Raw genomic sequence first — 19,952 nt, 5'->3', positions numbered from 1 at the left:
ATGAGAACAGACTAATACACCAAGCTTTGTTTAAATACTTCTAACAATGAAAACTGCTACTTCTTGGAGTGGTCCATGCTATCTGCCAGATAGTTTCAGCAGTTGTGGTATTAGAATTGCTCCTCAAATAGGCTTCCTGAAGACCATAGTAGGAGCTATCAAGAAGTTTCTGTGTTCTGGCTGCCACATGGTCTCAGGAATTAAAATCCTACTGTCCTCATCTTCATGGGGGTAAACAGGGCTGGACCCACACAAGGGATGTAAGTTGAAAACTGAAACCTTAGGAATGAACATCAGATTTCACATGTGCATTCAAAATGAATCAATCAATGTTGTGCTGATAAGACAAAAGAGAATCCCATTAAGGAGATTAAATTATACTTAACAAAAGATATACTATTATCTAATTAAGTGCAATGAATCACACTGAACAAGGGATGGTTATCAGTACAGAAGGGCTAGTAATTGGAGTAAGGTTTTAAGAAGCAGCACAAAAGAGACAGAATATCTCCATTCTCTCCAATGAGTTCCAGAGAGGGAAACCGACTGGCCCAGAGTCCTAGTCCTTAACAGTGGAGGGGAAAGGAAGGCATTCACATTCATCTCCTTGAATCTGCCTAACATCCTTGCAAGGTAAGCCCTTTTTCATAGATGAAGAAACTGAGGTTCAAAGACGTTTCACTGCGGGTGTAGAGTAAAGCCAGGACTCAAACCCAGGCCTATCAAACCCCAACACCTGAAGCCATCCAGCTCTCACGGGTGAATGACTTCAAGGAACACTACTCACTAGAATCATCTAACTCCTGGATCTTGACAGCATATTCTTTATGGAAATTTCTCATATAGCTTTGATTCCCCAAAGAGGTTTCATACTAAGAAAACGAGAGATTATGGTTCACCCAGCAGTTCTGTAACATTTCCTATAAAGTATCAGCAATAATAATTCAAGAAGTTATAGTAATGGGAGTAACTGCCAACATTTACTGAGCACTTAGTATGACAAGCACTTCTCTTTTCTAACTATAATCACTCCTTTGTGATCTTATCTAATTCCGTGACTTTAAATACCATTTATACTAATGATCCCCAAATTCTTACCTTTCGTTGGACCTTTTCCAAATGCCTACCCAATATCCCCACTTGGATGTCTATTAAGTATCTCAAACTAACCACGTCTGACACCACACTCTTGATTCCATCCCTTAATCCTCCTTCTCCCCCTACATAGCCACATCACAGTAAATGACAGAGCCATCCTTCTAGATGCTCAGGCCAAAAACCTTAGAGTCATCTTTGACTCCTCTTTCTCTCAAACTCCACATCCAACCAGTCCATCAGCAAATCCCATCAGTTCTACCTTCAAAATATATTCAGATCCAATCACTTGTCACCACTGCCACCACGAAGCATTCAAAATTTACTCAACTTACTGATAATGCATGGCCTGAATAATGTCATTTTAATCTTCATAATAACCCTATGAAATAGGAGCTCCTACTTCCTCCATTTTTCAAAGGCACATAAAGTTTAAGTACAAATTAACAAACTGGGATTACAGTTTATCAATCAGGTCTTTCTTTTTGAGTTTGTAGAGTCAGATCCCTGGAATCTACCCCCTATCAGATCAGGGGGTGAAGATCTTTACCCCCATCAAAGGGATCTAATTAGCTTCCTGAACTTACGATGACTTGGACCCATACGAGACCAGCCCAGGGAGTTATCGAGTCTCTTGGAGTCCAAGTATACACAAGTTTAACTGTCAAACACTGTTCTGATAGTGAGCTCCAAAGTCCCACCCAAGGTCTCAATGCTGAAATTACCATTAGTTTCCAAACTGCACGCCTTAGTTTCTCTTTACTCAGTAAAGGGGTATCAGGTCCACACTTTTTAGACTTAAGAAAACGAACTTGTTAGAAGGTCACATCATGAATCACTGGAAAGAAAATCAAGCTAAGAAATGAACCCCTCATGCACATACGTAGAAGGCAAACAACTCCCTTCTGTCCTAAACATGTTCTGTCTTCGAAAAGAAACCCATTTTCCTGAAATGGTGTCACCTAGGAAAGGTCCAGAGAGGAGCCAGGAGGGCCTCTGAGGATAAAGCTACCAAGTTTCCACACAACTCTTTAGTGAGCTGATGGGAAAATGGTGCAATAGGATTAGGGCGGGTTGGTTTCCATTCCTCTTCTGACCTGCACCTCCACCAAAACCAATTTTGAAAATCAAATGAGTTGATAAATGTGAAATTCAAAGTTTCATATAGAAATAACCTTTTATTGGCCGGGCATGGTGGCTCAAGCCTGTAATCCCAGCACTTTGGGAGGCCGAGACGGGCGGCTCAGGAGGTCAGGAGATCGAGATCAGCCTGGCTAACATGGTGAAACCCCGTCTCTACTAAAAAATACAAAAAAACTAGCCAGGTGAGGTGGCGGGCGCCTGTAGTCCCAGCTACTCGGGAGGCTGAGGCAGGAGAATGGCGCAAACCCGGGAGGCGGAGCTTGCAGTGAGCTGAGATCCGGCCACTGCACTCCAGCCTGGGCCACAGAGCCAGACTCCCTCTCAAAAAAAAAATAAAATAAAATAACCTTTTATTGTAAAAAAGAATACTTTTTTTTCATTAGTGGAGTGGTAACACAGGGTAAGCTGTAAGGATAGAAAATGTTAAGACCCATCAGACAAAGTAGTAAGCACTTTTCAGGGCTAAACACAGGGTATCATTTTAAGTCTCTATGAGCAAGATAAAATCCAGCCTATGTATTTAAAATATAGGGGTTATAGCTTAAAATTGGTGCCCCGTTTAAAAATTGTTATTTATTTTTTTGATCATGCCACTGCATTCCAGCTCTGTCACCTAGGCTGGAGTGCAGTGGGACAATCACGGCTCACCACAGTCTACCTCCTGGGCTCAAGTGATCCTCCCACCTCAGCCTCCTGAGTAGCTGGGATTATAGGTGCACAACACCATGTCCAGCCAATTTTTTATTCTTTGTAGAGATGGGGTCTCCCTGTGTTGCCCAGGCTGGTCTTGAACTGCTGGACTCAAGTAATCTCCTTGCCTCGGCCTTTCAAAGTGCTGGGATTACAGGTGTGAGCCACCATGTCCAACCCCTTTTACTCAATCAGTGTGACTATATATCTCTCAAAGATCTCTATGACTTTACTTATGTACCTAGGGAAAAAAACAGAAGGAATATTCACCAAACTCTTAATGGTCACCTCTGGGTGGTAGGAGCATATCAGGGCTTTCACTCTCTATATCATACTCTTCTTTATCTGCAATTTTATAATCAAGGTGAACTAATTTTCTAGGAAGAATATTTGGGGAGGGTAGGAAAACCTTTCCTCTAGTCTTACATTAACAGATGCAAGTTTCTATAGAATAACATATTTCACTTTTTATCTTAATTTTGTTAATAAAATTTTCTCTTTTATGACATTTAATTTCCATTATCAGCTGGTTTCATCCTCTAAAACTTGTAGGTTTTGGAAATGTTGAGTCAATGAATTCCAATGCCACTCTAGAAACACTTTCAGTTAAATCGTCCAAATACAATAAAGTACCACCTTGAGGAAATCTGAAATAGCAAGGATTGTAGAGTGTGGAAGAAACTGAATCCCAGTCCCTCCCACACCCATTCCAGAATGCATATCACCATCACCCAGCATGTACGGCATGCCTGATATGTAAGCACTGTGTGAGGCTCTGGTCCTTGCCCTTGAGGAGCCTTCCATATAGCCTGGAAAAGAGGACACACATCCAACATCACAAGTCAGCTACTGGCTCCAGTAATAAATACTACACATGGTACTGGCAATGAGTGCAGAGGACGTGCTTAAATAGGTCCTTTACAAGCAGAGGTAGCTCTTACTTCCATATTCCCACAGCTTAGCACAATAAGTAATTTTTTTTTAAGTTAATGAGTGCATGAGCCCCACATTTGGGGAGGAAAAGGTATAACATTCCAAGTTGGAAGAATGGTGGCAGCAAGAAAGGGCATGATTGGAATGTGCATGTTCAGCTATGTAAAGTGTAAAGGAGAGAGGGATAAAAAGTTGGAAAACCCAATTTGTTGAGCTCTCATCTCACAGCCAATGGGAGACTACAGAGGACTTTGATTGTGCAAAGGTAACCTATTTATGTAACTGTCTTCCTTTCTAGGTTCCCTGAGGGTGACGGTTGGGTCTTAAGGACTCTGGATCCCTACCATATCCTGGAACATGACAGGTATTCAATTAAATGTGAGGGAAAGGAAAGAAGGATTGATTAGGCTGGAAAGATTATGCTAATGCTACAATACTGAAGGTTCTAGAAAAATAAGGAACCAGAAATCAAAGCCAGAGGTGCTTTCTATTTTTATAATTTTTTTTTTTTAAGACATGGTCTTGCTATGTTGCCCAGGCTGGTCTCAAACTCCTAGCCTCAAGTGATCCTCCAACCTTTGCCTCCCAAAGTGTTTGGATTACAGGGGTGAGCCACCGTGCCCAGCCTGAATTATTTACTTAATGCAGATTCTTTCAGTTCCAACGATGATGATGATGATCATCATCATTACAACATATTCTGTGTGAGAGTAGGATGAACATGACAGTCCCAGCTTTAGGGAACTAACAGGTGGCTGGGTGAGCAGATTGTCTAAGGCTCGTGTGGTAGGCAGCCCAGGTCTCCTGAATCCTAGGTGAGGCCCCTCCCAACTAGGTGGGACAGTTTCCTTCCAGAGGAGGCTAGAGGTGCTTTCTATCCACCATTTTTTTTTTTTTTTTTTTTTTTTGAGACAGGGTCTTGCTTTGTCATCCAGGCTGGACTGCAGTGGCACAATCATGGCTTACTGCAGCCTTGACCTCCCAGACTCAAATGATCCTTCTACCTCAGCCTCCTGAGTAGCTGGGATCACAGGCACATGCCACTACACCTGGCTAACTTTTTTTATTTTTAGTAGAGACAAGGTCGTGCTACATTGCCCAGGCTGGTCTTCAACTCCTAGACTCAAGCAATCCTCTCACCTCGGCCTTCCAAAGTCCTAGGATTACAGGTGTGAACTACCAAGGCTAAGGCTCTATCCACCTCTTGATATACGCAAGACAGTGATTCTCCAAAGACTCCTCACCTTGTTTCAAGCCGAGTCAACAAAAATCCTCTCACATACTACCATGAATGTAGTTGGGAAACACTGCCCTAAGCAGTAGAAAAGGTTGGGGAGAAGAGGGCAGTGGTTTATCAACCCATCAATAACTACTTATCTGCTATTCCAGTGCTTCCACAAATTCTTAGAGATCAACAATATCCTGCATCTTATTTTTAATGTATCTCTGGGTAGGGCAATAAGGAGCAGACTAACTGGGAGTAAACATGGTGGAAGTAATTGGAAGCATGGTGGGTTTCAGGAAATGTAAGTTCCCTCTTTTCCTTACCAATCCTTCCTTCATAAGTACTTTCTATTTCCTCCAGTCTGATACTTCCTGCGTTATCATCAGTGTTTCTATAGGACTTCATAATTTTCAAAGGCTTTTGCATTTAACCTTCATCACCACCTTTATAAACAAAACATATCCTAGTAACCCATCCTTGCGGATGAAAAAGCCTAAATCCATAGACTGAATGAAGATAGGGAAAGAGATCCTATTACAGTTACTGGTGTCAGTAATAAATAGTACAGGTAGAAGAATGCTTCCAATTTACCATCCCTGTAGGCTTTATTCTAGCTGTTTCATCGTGTGGGCAGAGTGCACATCATACACTTCTCAATGCTGGCAATAACAGAAGTAATAATACTTATCAAATGGATGTTTAACCAAAGTTGGGAGATAACTATCAGACTTCAAGCTGCCTTCCTAGAAAGACCATACTTTAATATAGCAGTTTTCATAAGAAAGATGTCAACTGCAACACTCCCCAATTATTATCTTCTAAAATACATTATTAGAATATATTTAAGAGGACATAAATTATAAGCACAGTTAAATAATCAAGAATGAATTCACTATTTCTGAAAATACTTTACCAGCCTGAACAACCCAGTGAGACCTCATCTCTGCAAAAAATTTTAAAAATTAGCTGAACATGGTGGCACATGCCTATAATCCCAGCACTCTGGGAGGCCATGAAGGGAAGATTGTTTGAGTTCAGGAGATTGAGACTAGTCTGGGCAACACTGTGAAACCCCATCTCTATAAAAAAAAAAAAATAAGTTAGCTGGGCGTCGTGGTGCACACTTGTGGTCCCAGCTACTCAGGAGACTGAGGTAGGAGGATTGTTTAAGCCTGGGAGGCCGAGGCTGCGGTGAGTTGTGATCGTGCCACTGTATTCCAGCCTGGGGGACAAAGGCAGACCTGGTCTCAGAAAAACAAAAACAAAAAAGAACAAACACCAGAGGTATGTGTCCTGTGGTAAAGGGCAAGGATGGTAGTGGTGGACTTAGATGCAGTGGGAACATCTAAGGAAAACTGGGCTCTGCTGCAATGATCCTCAGGCAAGACACAAAGACGTGGTATAAACTGAAAATTTGTTACCATATACTTTTTTAAGACAGAGTCTCGCTCTTTCACCCAGGTTGGAGTGCAGTGGCACGATCTCAGCTCACTGCAACTGCTGCCTCCCAGGTTCAAGTGATTCTCCCACCTCAGCCTCCCCAGTAGCTGGTATTACAGGAGTGCACTACCATGCCCAGCTAATTTTTGAATTATTTATTAATTTTTTTCTTTCTTTTTTTTTTTTTTGAGACAGAGTCTTGCTCTGTTGCCCAGGTTGGAAGGGAGTGGCACAATCTCGGCTCACTGCAACCTCTGCCTCCCAAGTTCAAGTGATTCTCCTGCTTCAGCTTCCCGAGTAGCTGGGATTACAGGTGCTCACCACCATGCCTGGCTAATTTTTGTATTTTTAGTAGAGACGGGGTTTCCCCATGTTGACCAGCCTGGTCTTGAACTCCTGACCTCAGTGATCCACCCATCTCGGCCTCCCAAAGGGCTGGGATTATGAGCTACCACGCCTGGCCTAATTTTTGTATTTTTAGTAGAGACTGGCTTTCACTATGTTGGCCAGGCTGGCCTTGAACTCCTGACCTCAAGAGATCCACCTGCTTTGTCCTCCCAAAGTGCTGGGATTACATGCCTGAGCCACCGCATCCAGCTTGTTACCATATACTTTTATAGTACAGTACTTCACGTTGATTAAAGGACTCTCATACTAACTGTGTCGTTTAACATACACAGCAGCCAAGCAAAGGAGACAGGACAAACAGGAGGGTCCCGTTTCCAAGGCTGAATGCAGTAATGGAAAAAATAAGAGTTTTTATGAATAAGACAATCTGAGTTCAAATCCCAGGCATCTTCAACTTTTCAGAGCCTCAGTTCCATCCTAAGTAAAGTGTAGACAGTGCGTACACATAGTCTTTTAGAATGAGTCAAGGATCGAGTACTGCATGTATACAGTACTCAATGTTTCCTTCCATCATTCCACAGGAGGAAGGGCTACAAGTTCACACACCTACTCTGACTTCTAAAGCTCCAAGTAGATTATCTTTCAACTACCATGCTCAACCTCTCCATCCGTGCTCAGATTCAAGAATGTAACTCGGCATCTCTTTAAAAGGTATTTAAAAGATTAGTCACTGAGATACTCTACTAAGTCTTTTGTTCAGGTAGATTTGTGAAATGTCACTCTCTTGAAATCTCACAAAGTGTGTATGTGTGTATATATGTATGATACTGAAGGTTCTGAGAAGTCATGCAATAAAGAAATCTATTTGCATTCATTCTGACTAGCATTTCCCAAAAGTGCATTTAATGGAATCCTTTATTACATAATTACCATAAACATCCACATAGACCTAACTTTCTTTTAAACATACTTTTAGGAACAATGGTTTTGATAAATGCATGTCTAACAAATCATAATAATAGATTAGATTATAATAGATTAACAATATTAATAACTAACAATAGATAGTATTATAGGACAGGGCACAAGAAATTATCCTTTAAATGAGATCCCTGAATCATTCTTTTGCAGCCTGCATTGAATTTGCACATTGCCTAGCGTCAAACTCAGAAAAATTTATTCAGGCAACTAAGACATTTTTATTTTCGGATTTCAGAATAAGTCTGCCACAGACAGAAAGATTCCAAGAAGTGGCTCATAATGTCATCTAGCAGAAGATACACTTGGGGGAAAAGGTGGGGGAGGGGTATTATGTTTTGATGCAAAATTGATTTTGTATGAGGTTTCTTATTCCCTAAATCTACCTTCAGATAATGGTAGTATCTAATGATCGAATGCCACATCACTACCTCTCCTGTTCTTATCTTTGGTCTCCTGAAGACAGTAGAAAGCAAGAGAGAGTCAGAATGGAACGAGTGAGCTGTTAACTATAAATAACAAAAATGAGGACTCCTTTTTTCTCTGAAAACCAAGAAAGCAGTTACTCTGTCACAATCCAAAAAAAGGAAATTAATCAATCATCAGTATTTGTCCTGAAATTTTCCGCAAAGGTCTCTGGTGTGATTATAAAACGCGGGGAAGGTCAGGCGCCGTGGCTCCCGCCTGTAATCCCAGCACGCTTGGGAGGCCGATGAGGCCGGATCACCTGAAGTCAGACCAACCTGGCCAACATAGCAAAACTGTGTCTCTACTAAAAATACAAAAATTAGCCGGGCGTAGTGGCGCCCATCTGTAATCTCAGCTACTCAGAAGGCTGAGGCACCAGAATCGCTTGAGGCAGGAGGCACAGGTGCAACACTGTACTCTGAACCCGGGAGGCAGAGGTGCACCATTGTACTCCAGCCTGGGAGACAGAACAAGACTCTGTCTCAAACAAAACAAAACAAAAAACAAAACAAAATGTGGGGAAGAGGCCGGGCGCCATGGTTCATGCCTGTAATCCCAGCACTTTGGGAGGCTCAGGTGGGTGGATCACTTGAGGTCAGGAGTTCGAGACCAGCCTGGTGAAACCATCTTTCTACTAAAAATACAAAAATTAGCTGGATGTGGTGGCACATGTCTGTAATCCCAGCTACTGGAGAGGCTGGGACAGAAGAATCGCTTGAAGCTGGGAGGCAGAGGTTGCAGGGAGCTGAGCTCATGCCACTGCACTCCAGTCTGGGTGACAGAGCGAGACTCCGCCTCAAAACAAAAATGAAAACCGTGGAGAAAATGCTAAACTCGATTTCTTCTGAACCTATGCTAAGATGTCAAGGTACTGTGATTCTTCTAAAAGAATTTTAAGTGGTTGTTATGTTTGGTGTCCTAAAAGCATACATGGATTTTATATTATAACCTACATCAAGAAACTCATTCAGGCCAGGCACCTTAGCTCATGCCTGTAATCCTGGCACTATGGGAGGCCAAGAATTCCAGACTAGCCTGGGCAACATGGCAAAACTCTGTCTCTACAAAAAATACAAAATTAGCCAGGCATGGTGGCTCTCCCTTCCGCCCCAACTACTCCAGCAGCTGGGGCAGGAGGATGCCCTAAGCCCAGCAAGGTCGAGGCTGCTGTTAGCTGTGATTGCACCACTGCACTCCACTCCACTCCAGCCTGGGCAACAGAGTGAGACTGTCTCAAAGAAAAAAAAAAAAGCCTCATTCACAGGTAATTTTTTTAAAAAAATGGAAACTAAAATAGAATTTAAAACCCAAGCTGCTCGGTTTCTCGGAAGATGGATTTTTCCTACTTTGTAATATACTTTGTATATCTCGACTATGATTGTGTATGCAAGCACCTCTAAGAAAAAGTACTTGTATCTACAATGAATTCTTTTTTTTTTTTTTTCTTTTTTTGACACGTAGTCTCGCTCTGTCGCCCAGGCTGGAGTGCAGTGGCTCTAACTCGGCTCACTGCAAGCTCCGCCTCCCAGGTTCACCCATTCTCCTGCCTCAGCCTCCCGAGTAGCTGGGACTACAGGCGTCCGCCACCACGCCCGGCTAATTTTTTGTATTTTTAGTAGAGACTGAGTTTCACCGTGTTAGCCAGGATGGTCTCGATCTCCTGACCTCGTGATCCGCCCGCCTCAGTCTTCCAAAGTGCTGGGATTACAGGTGTGAGCCACCGCGCCCGGCCTGCAATGAATTCTTAAACCTCAGGGAGCCAAATAAAAAGACAAGGCCTGAGGAATTCTTTCAAAAATTAAAGTAACATTTCATATTTATTTATTCTAACAGACAAAGAATAAAGAAGGAATCCGCTAAGTTGTAAGCTGAGGTGCAGACAAGTACTGGTTCACAATGACATCCTAGAAGGAACGCTCTGGATAAGAGTTTCAAGCTTCTACGGTTTTCTGAGGAAAGTGAACGGAATCTAAACGTGTCCTATCGCTCAAAAAAATCAGCGCTGTGGACCACAGAGCCTAACAGAGTAAAATAATACAGCGTGCAGTTTGGCCACTAACAGCAAGAGTGGGAAGGGGCAAAGAGGAACCTTGATTGCCCGACACCAGGGCCACCTGAAGACTCATCTTGACACTTCAGTCTTTCCATTTTGAGATTAGAAGCTTCAAGGACCATTAAATCGCTGCCGCTGCCACACCAGGCCCGACGGAGCAGAAAGGCTGCGCTCACCGGCAGAAGCGACCGGGTGCACACCTGCCGGGTCGGGAGGCCCGCACGGTCACACCCCGCCCCGGCTTACCTGCCCTTCGGCGATTTTTAGCTTCAACTTCCATCCCTTCCCACCCATCTGGATCCAACCAAGCCCAAGGGCGGGGGAGGGAGAAGCTAGTGCCGCGAGGAAAAGCATCCCCGCCACCCGCCGCAGGCTTTCTCTCCTCCCTCCCCATTCCACAGAAGAGGCAAAGCCACACCGCCTCTCCTAACCCTCGTCTCTAATGCAAGGCCTGCAATACTTAGAAAAAAATAATAACTGTTTTTAAGGAAAAGTAACATCCCCGCTCCCTTCCGCCCCTCACCTTCACGAAAGCAATCGGGGTTGTGGTACCTTCGATATCTAACAGGATCACGGTGACTTCGGCGGGGACCGAAAGCACGACCATTTCCCCACCGGATGCTACGGGACTCGGCCTGCAGTCGGGGAGGGTGGAGGGCGGCGCCGGCTGCGGCTGCTGCCCCCGGTACCGTCCTGGGCTTCCGACGGCCCCGCGCGATCTTGGAGCCAGCGACCAAGTGCAGCCTGCCGCGCGTAGGGAAGAGAACACCTCTGGACACCTGGAACTGGAAAAGGCGGCCGCCCAGGAGCCCCTGAACTCGTGAGCAGGACGGGGCAGGAGCCCGAGACCACGTGGGCAGGAAAAGGGGCGGGCCGTGCTGGGTTCGGCGGGGCGGGGAGGGTGAAAGCCCAGCGCCGATTGGTCGCCGTCGGGCCTCGAACGCGATCCGTCAAAATGGGCCTCGCGTGGGCGGGAACAAAGAAGCGAACGCGGGAGCAGGATGCGCGAGAGCGCGCCCTCCGCAGACAGGTTGAGCGAGCGGGAGAGGCCCGGGGCACGTGCAGAAGGGAGCCCCGCGAGTGGCGCGCCGGGGATGTGAGTGCCCCTTGCCCTCTACTGCATCCAGCCCCCTCCCCGCCCACCGCCTCCGTCTTTGCATAGATACAGTCATCTGGCCAGCCTCCGCCCCTCCTCCCGGCCTCAGCCTGCCAGAGAGGCCGCGCGGGGCTCGGGCTTCGGCCGATCAGCCAGGAGGCCTCGCTGCGCCCCCTCGGCCCGCGCGCCCGTGGCCACAGCGGAAGAGACGCCCGCGCTGCGCTGCCCGGAGGGGCCGTCGCGCGCCCGCTTCCTGTTCGGCTGGTTCCTGCCAGCTCGAGGACAAAACACGCGTGCGCGCGGCGGGCGAGCGCGCTCGCCGCCTCAGTCGCCAGCGCCGGGCGCAGTCCGCCTTTTTCCGGAGTAGCCCGGCCGCGGTGCTAGTCGGTAGCAGCGGCCGCCGCAGCGGCTCCGCACTGGCGAACCGAGGGCAGAAAAAGGCGGGGTTCACGGCTCTTTGGTAGGAGTGGGCTGGACCGGACGCCAGAGACAAAGGCTCCCAAGGCAAGAGGGACTGTGGCCCTGCGTCGGCTCTGTTCGGGATTGCTGACCCCAGGACTTTACGCCCCTTCGTTTTTCTCTTCTGATTCTTCTCTTTTCCCAAGCCTGCGTCCCCTCACGCGTGGCCTCTCTCCTTGCCGGGAGGGCCGCGATGGAGGTCCCGCCCCGGCTTTCCCATGTGCCGCCGCCATTGTTCCCCTCCGCTCCCGCTACTTTAGCCTCCCGCAGCCTCTCCCATTGGCGGCCGCGGGCGCCGCGGCAGCTAGCCCCGCTCCTCCCTTCACTCGCTCCGAGCTCCGCCCGGCAGGGGGCGCGCCGGGCCCAGCGCCACGTCACCGCCCAGCAGCCCTCCCGATTGGCGGGCGGGGCGACTATAAAGGGAGGGCGCAGGCGGCGCCCGGATCTCTTCCGCCGCCATTTTAAATCCAGCTCCATACAACGCTCCGCCGCCGCTGCTGCCGCGACCCGGACTGCGCGCCAGCACCCCCCTGCCGACAGCTCCGCCACTATGGAAGATATGAACGAGTACAGCAACATAGAAGAATTCGCAGAGGGATCCAAGATAAACGCGAGCAAGAATCAGCAGGATGACGGGTACCGCACGCTTCTTCCCCCGCTCCCCCTCCCCCAGCGCGCCGCACGCGCCCTTCGTCCCTCGTGAGCCGCGCGCTGCCCCCATTCTTTCTCGGAGTCGATTCCCCGCGTGCCCTCTGGGCCCCACTAGCTTGGAGGGAAGAGGAAAGTAAGAGATCGAGGGGGTGACTGGAGAGACTCGGGAATTCCCGAGTGGGGGAAGGGCGGAGGGGTTGGAGGAGGAGGGCGGCGGCGTCTCTGTCCCGAGCGCGCAGGCGCCGCGTGGGACCCGGAGGGGAGGGGCCGGCCTCCCAGCGGCGCTCGCTGCAGCTGCCGCCGCCTCTTCATTGTGTCTCTGTTACCACTCGGCGCGGTTTTCCTGGGAAGAGTTTTAGAGGACTCTTGAGTTCGGGCACAAGCAGGCGACTGGTACCCAGATTCACAAAACGTATTATGATTGATGAGTTCTCTGGGTGGAACGTTGGCTTGACAGCTGAGGACGAGGATGGACCTAAGATTAGATGTGAGGGATTCATCTAGGAAGTTGGGCTTTCTAGCTGAAGGAGTCTGGGCAGAACCTTTACTATATTTTATTGGTCTCCTTTGAGTTTTGCTTTATGTAGTGCGGAGAGCGAGCTGTCCGCTGGTTTGAGTAACTTTGTTGGGATATTGGGATTTTTGTGTGACACAGATTAAATGTAAACATGGATTAAATTGCTTACACTTAGGGGATAAATGTCCCTGTTTTTTATTCCACGATTTAATTCCAGAACTGAAGGATCATTTGAGTTATTGTTAATTTTTTAAAAAACCTTTTATTTCTAGTAAAATGTTTATTGGAGGCTTGAGCTGGGATACAAGCAAAAAAGATCTGACAGAGTATTTGTCTCGATTTGGGGAAGTTGTAGACTGCACAATTAAAACAGATCCAGTCACTGGGAGATCAAGAGGATTTGGATTTGTACTTTTCAAAGATGCTGCTAGTGTTGATAAGGTAGGAACTGTGTTTTGCATTGTGCTGCTTTTGTAGTGTTTTGCACATTTTTCTGGGGGTTATATGCTGCTGTCAGATTAAATAAATCTGTCTTGTAGGTTTTGGAACTGAAAGAACACAAACTGGATGGCAAATTGATAGATCCCAAAAGGGCCAAAGCTTTAAAAGGGAAAGAACCCCCCAAAAAGGTTTTTGTGGGTGGATTGAGCCCGGATACTTCTGAAGAACAAATTAAAGAATATTTTGGAGCCTTTGGAGAGGTGTGTGTTTATGTTTACACATGTTAAGCTTGATGTGTTTATAAAATGTTTAATCCTGGTCCGATTTACACAGGGCAGATTCATGTTTCGTGTGAGGGTAGGATTAAATGACTGCTCAAGTCGCTTCCAGGGACTGTACCTTGATTTGATTGCTGCTCTGATAGAAACCCAACTATCTTAATTTAGCCAAAACATGGGCACTTAAATGTGGTTGGTGTTTGGACTTGTTAGCTAGTGGCATCTTTGGGGTACGAAATAATATTAAAGGATGTTTTACTTTTCTCTCAATGCTTCAAATACACAACAAATCACTGAAGACTGATGTTGATCATAAAGCAGTGATGTCTGTATAGAAGTCACCTAATAAGAATAACATGTTTAAGTTGAAGCCTGAAAAGTACCTGTGGCATTCTGACACTCTGGTAGCATTTTACAATTATGGGATGACCTTGAGTGTGCATCTCGATTTCAGATTGAAAATATTGAACTTCCCATGGATACAAAAACAAATGAGAGAAGAGGATTTTGTTTTATCACATACACCGATGAAGAGCCAGTAAAAAAATTGTTAGAAAGCAGATACCATCAAATTGGTTCTGGGAAGGTAAAGCCATTTAAGTACTTTAAATGAAAATTTTAAGGTTTTCTTTTTTATTTTTTTATCTTTTAGTTTTTGAAATTTCTCAATGTGTTTGAGAAAAATAAAATGATTAAATTTTAGAACTCAAGTAAAAATTCTATTTTTGTATTTTTTAATTTGTTTATAGTGTGAAATCAAAGTTGCACAACCCAAAGAGGTATATAGGCAGCAACAGCAACAACAAAAAGGTGGAAGAGGTGCTGCGGCTGGTGGCCGAGGTGGTACGAGGGGTCGTGGCCGAGGTGAGACTTAATTCTTGGAATATGACTCCATGGTTTAAGCTGTATACTGCTAAATATGAGTAGTCCTGTACGAAACTAAAACTTTAAACTTAAAACAATTCCAGCGGGAGGAAAATGTTCAGCTTAGTGGGGGTTGTGTGTGGTGGTTTTTGTTGTGAGCTCACTGGTTTCAAAAAACTGTTAAAAGTATGGGCACTTTGACAATTAGTGTCATCACTGACAGGAAAAGTGTACCATTACATGATGCGCCATGGCGTGATAGGTTTTCTTGGGCAGGAGTCCTTGTTTTAAACAGAACAGTATACCTGTCTTCAGCTTTAATGGAAAATTGAATGATTTTCCATTAAATTTAGGAAGTGTGATACTGGCACAATTGGATTTTCTGCCCCCTTTTTTTAATAACAGCTGGAAGAATAGTTTTTCAAGCAGATAGCAATATATATGTCCATTCTGCTCTTTAAGATTTGCAGAGTGAGAGACAAGAACGCATCATTTTATGTTAGAATTGGGGGTCAGAAGTTGTTTCCTAACAATCATTGTGCATTGTTTCAGGTCAGGGCCAAAACTGGAACCAAGGATTTAATAACTATTATGATCAAGGATATGGAAATTACAATAGTGCCTATGGTGGTGATCAAAACTATAGTGGCTATGGCGGATATGATTATACTGGGTATAACTATGGGAACTATGGATATGGACAGGGATATGCAGACTACAGTGGTAAGAATATTTAACTTAATTTTATAAACCAGTGGTATTAAAATTCATTGTTAACATACAATCCTGTTCTGAAATTGTGTGTATGGGCTTTCTGTTTGGAGTTAAGTGTTTGAGGCATGTTACAATCATAGGGTGATTATACTAACATAGCCTGGTGGTTATAAATGAACTAGGATGTATTATTTACGACTAGCTTATAATGGGTGTTAAAATATCTTAATATTTTAATACTTTTTATTTAGCATGCAAAGATTTGTAGATTTAATCATTTCTCAGTGTGTTTGTAAGGAAACAGTTTTGTAGAAAACTGTCTTAATGAAATTTCTGTGTTTTCAAAATAGGTCAACAGAGCACTTATGGCAAGGCATCTCGAGGGGGTGGCAATCACCAAAACAATTACCAGCCATACTAAAGGAGAACATTGGAGAAAACAGGTGTGTATAAGAGTACAGGAAAACAGTAGAAATGTCTAATTTAATTTAAAGATCAATAGACAAACGTAAAAACAAAATACTATGTAGCCTGTTCTTACTAAATTGTTGATTTTTTTTAATTGCTTTATGAGCCTGTTTTGCCTAAAGTGTCTATAGATCTTTAACTTTAAAGTCTTATCTCACTTTCTTTAGTATTGCAGAAAAACTTAAGAGTTTTTCTGTTTGCTTTTGTGTACCAGGTGGTCTAGAGGAATAATTAAACATTTTAGAACTATTAACAGGTAAAGTACTGAAATGGGTACAACTTAAGGAAAACAAGAATGTTGTCTTCTAACTCTGACATTATACCTTGTTTGTACCCGCCAGCGGGAACTTCATTGCAGGCCGTGTGTCACCCTGACCACGTCTATCTCTGGGGGTCGCACGTTGCGGGCAGAGCGCAAGGCATACACCAGAAAACGCTGTCCTGTGGTATGGTCTCTTCCAACTTCATGTACCAGCGTAAAGATTAAAGTGGAAAACTTCAGACTTTGGCTTCTTTTTTAATCTTTTTGGAGATTAAGTGTCTAAACTTAACTTAAATGGTTTTTTACAGGAGTTAAAATACATAAATGCCTTTTTACAGCTTAATCATTTTGGTCTTCTGTTTAGTGTTGTATTTCAATTGTGGAGCCTCATTTTAAGTGTTCATTCTTTTAAGATTTAATGCTTGCTTTTTCTTTTTATAGCTAATAGTGAAATCTACAAACCAAAACAAGAACTTTTAAATCTGGGATATAAATTAAAGATCATATGCACAATTCAATTTATGTTCTTGTAATAAGCTTATTAGAAATTGGTGTTTGTGATAGCATTTTACTTGGGTTACTAGAGATGCTTCTAGTAGACCTTAATCTAGCATAGTTGAACCTGTGAATATGGGAAGATTGTATTCCCAGATTCTTTCCTGAATAGATTTGAATTTATTATTATTTGGGAACTCCAGGGTGAGTTTATTGACTACCCAAACTGTATTTTGCCAATAAATATGCATATGATCTTTAATTATTGAAGAAAAGAATAAAGTGAGGACTTAAAACAATTCATGAAAGTGGACCTTTAAAAGCTTGTCAGAGTTGCACAAATCTAATTGGTATTTTGTTTTTGTTTTTAGGAGGAGATGTTAAAGTAACCCATCTTGCAGGACGACATTGAAGATTGGTCTTCTGTTGATCTAAGATGATTATTTTGTAAAAGACTTTCTAGTGTACAAGACACGATTGTGTCCAACTGTATATAGCTGCCAATTAGTTTTCTTTGTTTTTACTTTGTCCTTTGCTATCTGTGTTATGACTCAATGTGGATTTGTTTATACACATTTTATTTGTATCATTTCATGTTAAACTTCAAATAAATGCTTCCTTATGTGATTGCTTTTTTGCGTCAGGTACTACATAGCTCTGTAAAAATGTAATTTAAAATAAGCAATAATTAAGGCACAGTTGATTTTGTAGAGAGTATTGGTTCATACGGAGAAACTGTGGTCCTTTATAAATAGCCAGCCAGCATCACCCTCTTCCCCAATTTGTAGGTGTATTCTATGCTCTTAAGGCTTCATCTTCTCCCTGTTAAGTGAGGTTTCTACCACACCTTTGAACAATGTTCTTTCCCCTCTGGTTATCTGAAGACTGTCCTGAGAGGAAGACGTAAGTGTTGTGATTAGTAGAAGCTTTCTAGTAGACCATGTTTCTTCTGGATTGTAGTAAAATTGTTAGTAGCTCCTTTTACTTTGTTCCTGTCTCTGGAAAGCCATTTTTGAATCGCTAATTACTTTGGCTTTAGTCAGTGGTCACCTGGTAAAAGCTTTGTAATCATAACACAATCACTTAATTCTTGATAAAAATTCAGATGCACACAGGAACACTGTAAAACTGGTAGGATCTATGGTTTAAGAGCATTTAAAGTAGTTATAACTCAAGGATTTTAGTAGAAAGGTATGAGTGTGGTCAAAAGTTAGATTAAAATTTGAAATAGTGGCAAAAGATTTAGTTGTGTTGTTTTCTCGCAGTCACCACAAGATTGAACAAAATGTTTTCTGTTTGGGCATTCTGAGGAAATTGTATTACAGTTAGCTATTAATGCTGTGTGAGTTTAGAAAAAGTCTTGATAGTAAATCTAGTTTTTAACACAGTGCATGAACTGAGTAGTTAAAACAGTTCCATATTCAGACATAGGAATAGTGGAAAAGGTATCTTAGGTGTGTCAGTCAATCCAAATGTGACTTGAGTCATTACAGTGGACCCTCTGGGTGCACTGAAAAGAAGCCGTTTTATGTCCAGGTTTGAGAAGACCTGGAATAAATAAAAGCTTTGAATTTTGCATTCAGTGTAGTTGGATTTTGGGTCCTTTGCCTCAATGTTAGCTACTGGGATTGGCAGATGTGTTCACAGGCAGAGTAGTCGATCTCACACAACGGGTGATCTCACAAAACTGGTGTTTCTTAAGCTGATGAGCCCCCTCCTTTTTTAATTTGGTGCTTACAACTTGGTTACAATGATTATACTTCTTGAGCTATCACGTTATAATGCTCTTGGCCTTTTTTTGCTGCTGTTTTGCTATTTGTTCTCACACACACCTAGGCCAAGTACCAGTGTTGGCTGTTAGAAGGGATTCTGTTCATTCAACATGCAACTTTAGGGAATGGAAGGAAGTTCATTTTTAAGTTGTGTTGTCAGGTGCAGTGTCTAGGGTAGTGAATCCTGTAAGTTCAAATTTATGATTAGGTGACAAGTTGACATTGAGATTGTCCTTTTCCCTGATCAAAAAATGAATAAAGACTTTTTAAACAAAATCCAAACTTTTAATCAAGTCTTGATATGTATGACTGAGAAAAAATATATTACATCTAGAGATGATTGAGATGTTTTACAAACGAAGGGGGAGTAAGAATTCACTTGATTTTTCTTGCAGGGGCTTTGAACTCTAGATTTAATTAAGATTTCAGGGCCCATTTGCATCAACTGATGCAAATTTGAATAGATACTCTTAGACTAAGTGTCCTAGGTTGGATGAACTGTGAAGCTAGTATCAAGATCTCATTCCCAAACATTAATTTAGAACAAAGTAATTGGACAAGTTTATTGGGGAGGGGATAGAAATGAATTCTGAAGTACCTATAACAAACACTCGGTTTGTATATGTTTTCATACATTGTATTTGCCTTTTGCATTGTTTAGACCAAATTCTGTGTGATGTTATCCTAACAAAAGACGTTAGTAATTTCATTGGTTAACATGTTAATGTGAATCTCGCTCATTTTTATAGTATGAGGACTATTAAAATGAGATGTCTGTTGGGATACTAGCATGGATAAGCATAGCTTATTCCATTACTCTGCAGTGCATCTTTATTTTCATAATGGCAGAGAGCCTCACTAATCTTCACAAAATTTAATATAAGGGCATATCTGAACAATTAAGCCACTTTCCATTACCAAGATTTGATTTAATGTCAATCAGGATGCTAGGCCGTGTGCTGTAGATCATGCCTGTAATCCCAAGCACTTTGGGAGACCAAGGCAAGTGCATTGAGTCCAGCCTAGGCAACATGGCAAAACCCTAGTCTCTACAAAAATTAGTCCAATGTGGTGGTGCACACCTGTAGTCCCAGCTACTTGTGCTGAGGCAGGATGATTGCTTGAGCCAGGGAGAGGAAGGGTGCAGTGAGTCATGTTTGTGCCACTGCACTCCACCCTGGGCGACAAAGTGCGACCCTGTCTCAAAAAATCGCAGGATGCTAAACTTCACCAATTAAAGAGCTGACTAAGCTGGCTGGGCGCAGTGGGCTTATGCCTGTGATCCTAGCACTTTGGAAGGCCAAGGTAGGTGGATGGCTTGAGTCCAGGAGTTCAAGACCAGCCTGGCCAGTATGTCAAAACCCCAACTCTACTAAAAATACAAAAATTAGCTAGCTAGGCATGGTGCTGTACTCGGGAGGATCGCTGGAGTCCAGGAGGTGGAGGTTGCAGTGAGATCTGTGCTCCAGCCTGGGCAACAGTGAGAACCTCTCAAAAAAAAAGTAGACTAAGACCAGGTGTGTTGAGCTGCAGTTGAGCTATGGTCGCTCCATTGCACTCTA

General features: G+C 43.6%; 2 protein-coding genes across 8 annotated transcripts in view; one reads left to right on the top strand and one right to left on the bottom strand.

Moving 5' to 3' along the window:
- Nucleotides 1-11,277, bottom strand: part of ENOPH1 (enolase-phosphatase 1) — a 34,260-nt gene extending 22,983 nt beyond the window's left edge. Inside the window, exon 1 of one of the 3 annotated variants that reach the window (XM_007999052.3) lies at nucleotides 10,897-11,277. In XM_007999052.3, coding sequence (XP_007997243.1) covers nucleotides 10,897-10,980 — 84 coding nt within the window. In that variant the 5' untranslated portion in view covers nucleotides 10,981-11,277. The remainder of the gene's footprint in view (nucleotides 1-10,896) is intronic. The other 2 variants (XM_037989384.2, XM_073017431.1) reach the window with 2 other exon arrangements.
- A 284-nt stretch (nucleotides 11,278-11,561) lies between these two features.
- HNRNPDL (heterogeneous nuclear ribonucleoprotein D like) lies at nucleotides 11,562-17,245 on the top strand. Of its 5 annotated transcripts, XR_497962.3 has the most exons (9): nucleotides 12,023-12,564; nucleotides 13,369-13,537; nucleotides 13,636-13,797; nucleotides 14,270-14,401; nucleotides 14,565-14,679; nucleotides 15,232-15,402; nucleotides 15,744-15,836; nucleotides 16,203-16,307; nucleotides 16,990-17,245. XR_497962.3 is itself a non-coding variant. In XM_007999049.3 (8 exons), exons 1-7 carry the CDS (start codon nucleotides 12,122-12,124, stop codon nucleotides 15,812-15,814), a joined length of 1,263 nt encoding a protein of 420 aa, XP_007997240.1. In that variant the 5' UTR covers nucleotides 11,562-12,121; the 3' UTR covers nucleotides 15,815-15,836; nucleotides 16,990-17,245. The 5 variants fall into 5 exon arrangements, 3 of the variants coding, with proteins under 3 accessions (XP_007997240.1, XP_007997242.1, XP_007997241.1); XM_007999049.3 differs by lacking the exon at nucleotides 16,203-16,307 and having other exon boundaries at nucleotides 11,562-12,564; XR_005237598.2 differs by lacking the exon at nucleotides 15,232-15,402 and having other exon boundaries at nucleotides 12,021-12,564.
- The last annotated feature ends 2,707 nt before the right edge of the window (nucleotides 17,246-19,952 follow it).

This window comes from Chlorocebus sabaeus, chromosome 7 (genome assembly GCF_047675955.1).
Source record: "Chlorocebus sabaeus isolate Y175 chromosome 7, mChlSab1.0.hap1, whole genome shotgun sequence".
Classification (NCBI taxonomy): Eukaryota; Metazoa; Chordata; class Mammalia; order Primates; family Cercopithecidae; genus Chlorocebus; species Chlorocebus sabaeus.
The sequence above is the reverse complement of the archived record's forward strand: the minus strand, read 5'-3'. Positions and strand labels throughout refer to the sequence as shown.

Bases quoted from the DNA above. Each gene is read 5' to 3' on its own strand.
- HNRNPDL (XM_007999049.3), top strand. From the start codon at position 12,122: ATGGAGGTCCCGCCCCGGCTTTCCCATGTGCCGCCGCCATTGTTCCCC. The intron at 12,565-13,368 runs GTACCGCACGCT...TTTTATTTCTAG, and splicing joins AAGAATCAGCAGGATGACGG to TAAAATGTTTATTGGAGGCT. The intron at 15,403-15,743 runs GTAAGAATATTT...TTTTCAAAATAG, and splicing joins GGGATATGCAGACTACAGTG to GTCAACAGAGCACTTATGGC.